We start from the raw sequence: 8534 nt of genomic DNA on the forward strand, positions 1-8534 counted from the left end.
GGGGCAAAGTGGGCTCGGGTGGGAACAAATTGTCCCCAAAAATGTGGGGACAGGGGGTGGCAGCAAAGTGATGGTGACAGAGGCTTGGATTTGTCCCCAAAAATGTGGGGACAGGGAAGTGGCAGCTCCAGACAGAGCACACTGGGCTTGGATTTGTCACAGTTTGTCCCCAAGAATGGTGACAGGAGGTGGCAGCTCCAGACAGGGCACAGTGATGGTGGGGGATGCTCGGTGCGGCGGGACCGGGAATGACCGGGAATGGACCGGGAAGGACCGGGAATGGACGGGGGATGGACCGGGCATGGACCGGGCATGACGTGGATGGACCGGGATGGACCGGGAATGGACCGGGGATGACCGGGATGGACCGGGAAGGACCGGGCATGGACCGGGCGGCTCGAGCAGGGCACGGGACACACGTGGCCGGTGCCACGAGGATGCTCCGTTCTCCCGGGGGGGGGGGGGGGTCCCATCCCCCGCTGCGCTCGGAGGGATGCGGGACCAGCACGGCGCTCCCGGGGAGCTGCTGCCCGGTACCGGCAAGAACCGGGGACACCGGCAGCGAGGTCCCGCGCTCAGAGCACGGAGAGCACTGCCGGTACTTCCTCTCTCTCTTTCTTCAGCCGCCAGAACGGAAGCGGAGGTGGAAAAGGAACCGCTCGCTGTCCCGCCCTCGCCCCGCCCCTACGGCGTCACCGCCGCCGGTTATATAACCCGGCCGCGCCGGTCCCGCCCGCACCCCGCCGGCCGCTCGCACCGGGCGCCATGTTCGCCGTGAAACCGAAAGCTGTCATCGGCTTCAACCTCTACTGCGGCGGCTCCCCGGCGCTGGGTGCCGGCGGGCCGGGGCAGCGCCCGGAGCCCGCGGCCGCCGCCGCCGCCACCGCGGAGCCGCCCCGGGAGCGCCCCGGAGCCGCCGCCGGCCGCGCCGACCCCCCCCGCGCGCTGATTGGTCGAAGCTCGGCGCCTCGCGCGCTGATTGGCTGCGGCGCGACTCTCTGGCGCCCCGAAGAGGAGCTGGATGGATGCGAGCCCGAGCCCGAGCGCGGCCCCGCCGCCGATTCACTGCCCGGGACCCCACCGGGGCCTCCGGACGGGCTCCGGCAGGACTCGCTGGAGCTCATCAGCCGCTACCTGCGGGAGGTGGCGGGAGAGGCGCAACCCAGCGCTAAGAAGCTTTTTCCGGGACTCCTGGGTGGTCCCGGCCGGCCGGGCGCGGCGGGGGATGCGGTGATGGAGAAAGCGCTGGAGACGCTGCGGAGAGTCGGCGACGGCGTCATGAGGAAACACGAGCTGGCCTTTCAAGGTGTGTGTCCGTCGGATACTCCGGGAGGAGGTCGAGACCCCCGTGCCCTCCGTTGGGCCTGTCCCGGTGGCCGGAGGGGTTTGGAGCCGGGGGCGATGCCGTCGTGGCCGGGGTCTCGGCCGGGTCACCGCTGCGACGTGGCTTCGGTTCCGAAGGGGTTAAATAAAAGCGGTTGGGAAGCGCTCAGAAACGAAACTGAACTTTGTTCCGCGGGGGCGAGGAAAAGCCGCTGTCGGTGTGTGCGGAGGAGATAATCTAGTTACAGATTAGCCCCGCTTCCTCCTCCTCGTGTCCCCCTTGGCTCTGTAAATGAACCCCGAGCGGCCAAAGATTGGGGAGCTCCCGAGGTTCAGCTCCTCACCCCCCGGTTTAGGTGCCAAAAGGATTTTTGCTGGGGGGGAATTCTCCTGAGCAATGCGTAGAACCATGGTTTGGGTCGAAATAGATTTTAAAATTCATCCAAAATGGGCAGGGACACTTCCCACTGGCCCTGGGCACTCCCAGGAGCAGCCACAGCTTCTCTGGGAAATGTTTGTAAGTATTTAATCCCAAAATCCGAAGATTGAGGAGCTCAGGAGTTTCAGATCCTCATCGCCAAGTTTAGATGCAAAGGGGATTTTTGGTGGGGGGAATTTTTCTGGGTGATGTGGTCATAAAACCATGGAATGGTTTGGGTTGAAATAGACCCAAAAACTCACCCAGTGCCATGGCAGGGACACCTCCACCCTCCCAGCCCTGTCCAGCCTGGCCTTGGGCACTGCCAGGGGCAGCCAGAGCTGGGCTGGGAAATGTTTTCATGGATTTAATCCCAAACATCCGAAGATTGGGGAGCTCAGGAGGTTCAGACTGGGAAGCTCAGGAGTTTCAGATCCTTTGCACCAGTTTAGGTTCCAAGGGGATTTTTGGACAATGATCTCACAGAACCATGGAATGGTTTGGGTTGAAATGGACCCAAAACCTCACCCAGTGCCATGGCAGGGACACTTCCACCATCCCTGGGCACTGCCAGGGATCCCAGATTTCTCTGGCAAATCCATTTTCATGCATTTCACCCCTTTCTGCAAGGCCCTGAAGCAGCTGTAGGAATCTGACCCCCAGTGCCTGGCCTGGGGATGAACTGGAAAGGAGAAGTGACCAGTTTGTGTCACTGGTTTTGTGTCACCCGGGCTGGTTTGGGGCTGGTGCTGGCATTTGGGTCCCAGGGCAGTGTCTGCATTTCCTGCAGCAGTTTTGGGGTTCCTGCAGCAGTTTTGGGGTTCCTGGGGGGTGTTAGGATGCAGGTTGCTGCAGCAGTTTTGGGGTTCCTGCAGCAGTTTTGGGGTTCCTGCAGCAGTTTTGGGGTTCCTGGGGTTGTTAGGGTGCTGCCTGGTGAATCACCTTCCTCCTTGCATTTTCTCAGCCCATCCCTTTTTTTAGCTCCTTTTTTGTTTATTGAGCACAAAGAGCTTCGGTTTCATTCTTAGCTGTGCTGGGGGAACGGCAGTGGGGTCAGTTCCTGTCCCCAGTTCCCAGTGGGATCAGTTCCTGTCCCCAATTACCAGTGGGATCAATGGGATCAGTTCCTGTCCCCAGTTCCTGGGTGGGATCAGTGGGATCAGTTCCTGTCCCCAATTCCCTATGGGATTGGTTCTTGTGCCCCATTCCTAATGGGATCACTCCCTGTGGGATTGGTTCCTCTCCCCAGTTCCCAGTGGGATCAGTCCCTGTGGGATCAGTTCCTGTCCCCAGTTCTCAGTGGGATCAATGGGATCAGTTCCTGTACCCCATTCCCTGTGGGATCACTCACTGTGGGATTTGTTCCTGTGGGATCAGTGGGATCAGTTCCTGTGGGTTCAGTTCCTGTGTCCCATTCTCAGTGGGATCAGTGGGATTGATCCCTGTGGGATCAATGGGATGAGTGAGATCGGTCCCTACCCCCAGTTCCCAGTGGGATCAGTCTGTGGGATGTCCGTGGGTGGTGATTCCTGCCCGCATTCCCATGGGATCAGTCCTGTGGATCAGTCGCGTGATGGGATCAGTTCCTGTGCCCCATTCCCAGTGGGATCAATGGGATTGATCCCTGTGGGATCGGTCCCTGCCCCCAGTTCCCAATGGGATCAGTGGGATGTGTGGGATGGGTCCGTGCCCGCAGTTCCCAATGGGATCAGTCCCTGTGGGATCAGTGGGATGAATGGGATCAGTCCCTGTGCCCCATTCCCTGTGGGATCAGTGGGATCAGTCCCTGTGGGATGGGTCCCTGCCCACAGTTCCCAATGGGATCAGTCTGCGTGGGTTCGGTTCCTGTGCCCCATTCCCAGTGGGATCAATGGGATCAGTCCCTGTGCCCCATTCCCTGTGGGATCAGTGGGATCAGTCCCTGTGGGATCAGTCCCTGTGGGATCAGTCCCTGCCCGCAGTTCCCAATGGGATCAGTCCCTGTGGGATCAGTGGGATCAGTCCCTGTGGGATCAGTCCCTGCCCGCAGTTCCCAATGGGATCAGTCCCTGTGGGATCAGTCCCTGTGCCCCATTCCCTGTAGGATCAGTGGGATCAGTCCCTGTGGGATCAGTCCCAGTGGGATCAGTCCCAGTGGGATCAGTCCCAGTGGGATGGGTCCGTGCCCGCAGTTCCTAATGGGATCAGTGGGATCAGTCCCAGTGGGATGAGTGGGATCAGTCCCTCTGGGATGGGTTCCCGGCCCTTCCCTGGGATGACTCTCCCAGGAATGCCCGGCCCAGCCCGGGTGATTTCCTGAGCAGGAGGAGCTGCCCGGGGCCGTTTCCTGCCAGCTGAGCAACGGCTGGGCTGGGCTGGGCTGTAGGGCACTGCTAAAATTAATTATTAACAGTTTTTAATTCATTCAAAGGTTAATTTTAAATGATTTTGAATTATTTTAAAAGAATGTAAATTATTTCTAATTTCAATTATTTTCATTTCAATTATTTTCATTTCAATTATTTTCATTTCAGTTTTTGAAATAATCTTAAAGTAGTTTGAATTATTTTTAATTTAAATGGTTTTATTATCGGAGTTAAATGATTTTATTAAGTTATTTTTATTTTATTTTCATTTCGATCATTTTATTTTTAAATTATTTTAAATTTCAATTTTTTATTCTTTAATTGAAATTATGTTATTCATTGAAATTATTTTATTTTATTTAAATGATTTTATTTTTAAAATTCAGTTATTTTACTAATTCAAATTTTTAAACATTTTAATTATTTTAAAACAATGCAATTTATTTGCATTTAAATGATTTTGTTTTATTATTTAAGTTATTTTATGAATTGAAATTATTTTAATTTTATTAAAATTTAAATTATTTTTGAACTATTTATTTGAATGATTCCATTTATTTGAATGATTCCGTTTATTTGAATGATTTCATTTATTTAAATTATTCTATTTATTTTTAATTTTTTTTTAAATTATCTTAATTTAAATGAATTTTAAATTACCCTCCCCAGGCTGTGCCTGCTGTGGCAACCTTGGCACACCACAGCTGTCCCTGAGCCAGGGAAAAGGAACTAAAATGTGCCAGGGTTGGGTTTGTGTCACCCAGCCCAGGTGAGGGAGGGAGCAGAGCTCATTCTCCATCCCAAACTCCATTTTTGGGGGGGGGTCCCACCCTCTCCCTGCCCCTTTGGGGGTCCCACCCTCTCCCTGCCCCTCTGGGGGTGTTTGGCTGCCCCCAAACCTCGGCTGCTGGGAAGGATGAAAGTTGGATGAGAGTCTGTGCTTGGCAGGAAGATTTTTGAATGTAGAATCTGAAGAAGGAATAGAAAGAAAAGCAAGTTTTGATGTAGAAGGGAAGAATTGCTGAGCCAGTCTGGCTGGATAACCAAGGAGCAAAGGGTGTGTGGGTTCGAGGGGTTTTTATGGCTCAAAGGATAAACCCACCCCAAACCAGAAGATGTTTTACCAAGCACAGGCAAACAAGGCAGCAAAAAGGGCTCAGAATTTTCTCCTGCAAGAAAACTGAAAAATTTAAACAGTGATGTGCTGACTGTGAGTGGTTGTGACATGAATGTGGTAATTAGGGGAGTTATGAGAGGCTGGAGGTAAAAGTTATGGATTGGTTCTGCTGTGTTAAAATGATCAGCAAAGAAAAGTTTATAATGCAGTGTAAGCAAAATAAAAGTTTATAATGCATTATAACAACAACAAAAAAAAATTATATAATGCATTGTAACCAAAACTAAAGGGACTCCAGGCCTGGCTGCAGCTGGAGCTGGCAGCTGTGGGGACAGCTCTGTCACCCAACCCTGGGCTGTTGTAACCTCTTGGATGGAATAAACTGCATTTTGGATACAATAAATTGCATTTTGGGGAGCCCCTGGAGTCCCACATCTCTCATTTTGACTCTCACAGTGGTGCCCAATGTGGGGCACCCTTAGAGCCTGAATGAGGGATGTGGGTGTCCAGGCCTGGCTGCAGCTGTGGGCACAGCTCTGTCACCCCCACCTTGGGCTGTTGTAATGTCTTGGATGGAATAAATTGCATTTTGGATACAATAAATTGCATTTTGGGTACAAAAAACTGCATTTTGGGGAGCCCCTGGAGTCCCACATCTCTCATTTTGGCTCTCACAGTGGCGCCCAACGTGGAGCACCCTTAGAGCCTGAATGAGGGATGTGGGTGTCCAGGCTGGAGTTGACAGCTGTGGAGCTGGCAGCTGTGGGGACAGCTCTGTCACCCAGCTCTGAGCTGCTGTAACTCTTGGATGGAACAAACTGCATTTTGGGGAGCCCCTGGAGTCCCACATCGCCCATTTTGGCTCTCACCGTGGCGCCCAACGTGCGGCACCCTTAGTAGGAGCCTGAATGAGGGATGTGGGTGTCCAGGCCTGCCTGCAGCTGGAGCTGACAGCTGTGGGCACAGCTCTGTCACCCCAAACTTGGGCTGCTGTAACTCTTGGATGGAATAAACTGAATTATGGATACAATAAACTGAATTTTGGGGAGCCCCTGGAGTCCCACATCTCTCATTTTGGCTCTTGCAGTGGTGCCTCACGTGAGGCACCATTGGTCAGAGCCTGAATGAGGGATGTGGGTGTCCAGGCCTGGCTGGAGACCCACATCCCCCTGGAGCTGGCACCTGTGGGCACAGCTCTGTCACCCCAAACTTGGGCTGCTGTAACTCTTGGATGGAATAAACTGCATTTTGGGGAGCCCCTGGAGTCCCACATTGCTCATTTTGGCTCCTGCCCCCGTGGGTTTTGCAGGGATGCTGAGGAGGCTGCAGATCCAGCAGGAGGAGGACCTGCAGAGCGTGGTGGAGGTGGCTGCCCAGATGTTCAGTGACGGTGTCACCAACTGGGGACGGGTGGTGACCCTCATCACCTTCGGCGCCTTCGTGGCCAAGCACCTGAAGAGCATCCAGCAGGAGCAGAGCATCAGCAGCCTGGCTGGCATCATCACCGACGCCCTGGTCTCCTCCAAGAGGGAGTGGCTGGAGAGCCAGGGGGGCTGGGTGAGTCACAATTCCCGGGAATTCCTGGGAATTCCTGAGCTCTTCCCAACATCCCGGCCTGTTCCTGGCTCTGGGGTGTGTGGCAGTGCTGGCTCACTGTCCCCAGGGGGGTTGTGGGGATTTAGGGTCACTCAGCATGGGCTGCCTGAAGTGGTTTGGGGTGAAAACTGGAGGCAGCATTCCCAAAAATCAGGGCAAGGCTGGGGGGGCCTGGGCTAGGGGGGCTGAAATGGGGCTGGGGGTGCACAGGGGATGTTGGAGGCTGAAATGGGGCTGGGGGAGTGGGGGAGCAGAATCTGACACACTGGGCTGAAATGGGGCTGGGGGTTGTTTGAGGCTGAAATGGGGCTGGGGGCACACAGGGAGAACATTGGGATGTGCAGTTTGAAATGGGTCTGGGGGATATTTTAGGATGAAATGGGTCTGGGGGCGCATGGGGGCTGTTTGAGGCTGAAATGGGTCTGGGGGCTGTGCCAGGCAGGCTGTGCCCCCCAGCTGACACCCCCTCCCCTCTCTCCCAGGAGGGCTTTGTGGACTTTTTCCGCGTGGAGGACCTGGAGGGCAGCATCCGGAACGTTCTGATGGCCTTCGCGGGGGTGGCCGGCCTGGGGGCCAGCCTGGCCTACATGATCCGGTGAGGCCGGAGCTGCCCACGGACCCTGGGAGCATTTTGGGAGCATTTTGGGCGGATTTGGGGAGGATTTCGGCTCCCTGGGGCTGCACAGCTGCCCTGCTCCCTCTGAAGCTGGACTCGAGGACGTGGAGCTGTCGCCGGAGCTGCTGAGGAAGAGGAGGGTGTGACCCCAGCCTGGAGGGATGGAGGGAGGGATAGTGGATGGACAGACAGATGGATGGATGGATGGAGAGATGGATTGATTGATGGATTGATGGATTGATTGATTGATTGATTGATCACAAAATGATTTGGGTGGGAAGGCCCTTAAAGCCCATCTCGTTCTGCCATGGCCAGGGACAGTTGAGCAGAATCTGCCTGGGCTTAGAGCTCAAATTCATGGATGGATGGATGGATGGATGGATGGATGGATGGATGGATGGATGGATGGATGGATGGATGGATGGATTGATGGATGGATGGATTGATGGATTGATTGATTGATGGATTGTTGGATGGATGGATTGATTGATTCATGGATTGATGGATTGATGGATGGATTGATTGATCACAAAATGATTTGGGTGGGAAGGAGCTCAGAGCCCATCTCGTTCTGCCATGGCCAGGGACACTTCCCACCAGGGAATTCTCCAGTTCCCATCCAACCTGGCCTTGGATTGAAGGGAACTGGAGAGAAAACACAGACTGTGTTTCTTCTGTCCACCTCCACCTTGCAGCTGAGCAGAGTCTGCCTGGGCTTAGAGCTCAAATTCATGGAGGGATGGATGGATGATGGATGGATGGATGGATGGATGGATGGATGGATGGATGGATGGATGGATTGATGGATGGATGGATTGATGGATGGATGGATGAATGATGGATGGATGGATGGATGATGGATGGATGGATGGATGATGGATGATGGATGGATGGATGGATGGATGGATGGATGGATGGATGGATGGATGGATGGATGGATGGATGGATGGATGGATGGATGGGATGGATGGTGGAGGATGGAGGGATGGATGGGATGGATGGATGGATGGATGGAGGGATGGATGGATGGATGGATGGAGGGATGGATGGATGGATGGATGGATGGATGGAGGATGAGATGGATGGATGGATGGATGGATGGATGGATGGAGGGATGGA

The 8534-nt window shown here is 54.2% G+C and overlaps 1 protein-coding gene across 1 annotated transcript; it reads left to right on the forward strand.

Annotated features, from left to right (window-relative positions):
* Window positions 1–698: 698 nt before the first annotated feature.
* On the forward strand, window positions 699–7771 carry MCL1 (MCL1 apoptosis regulator, BCL2 family member). Its single transcript, XM_050984918.1, has 3 exons — window positions 699–1306; window positions 6513–6760; window positions 7282–7771. Exons 1-3 carry the CDS (start codon window positions 766–768, stop codon window positions 7396–7398), a joined length of 906 nt encoding a protein of 301 aa, XP_050840875.1. The 5' UTR covers window positions 699–765; the 3' UTR covers window positions 7399–7771.
* The last annotated feature ends 763 nt before the right edge of the window (window positions 7772–8534 follow it).

Source organism: Serinus canaria, chromosome 25 (genome assembly GCF_022539315.1).
Source record: "Serinus canaria isolate serCan28SL12 chromosome 25, serCan2020, whole genome shotgun sequence".
Lineage (NCBI taxonomy): Eukaryota > Metazoa > Chordata > Aves > Passeriformes > Fringillidae > Serinus > Serinus canaria.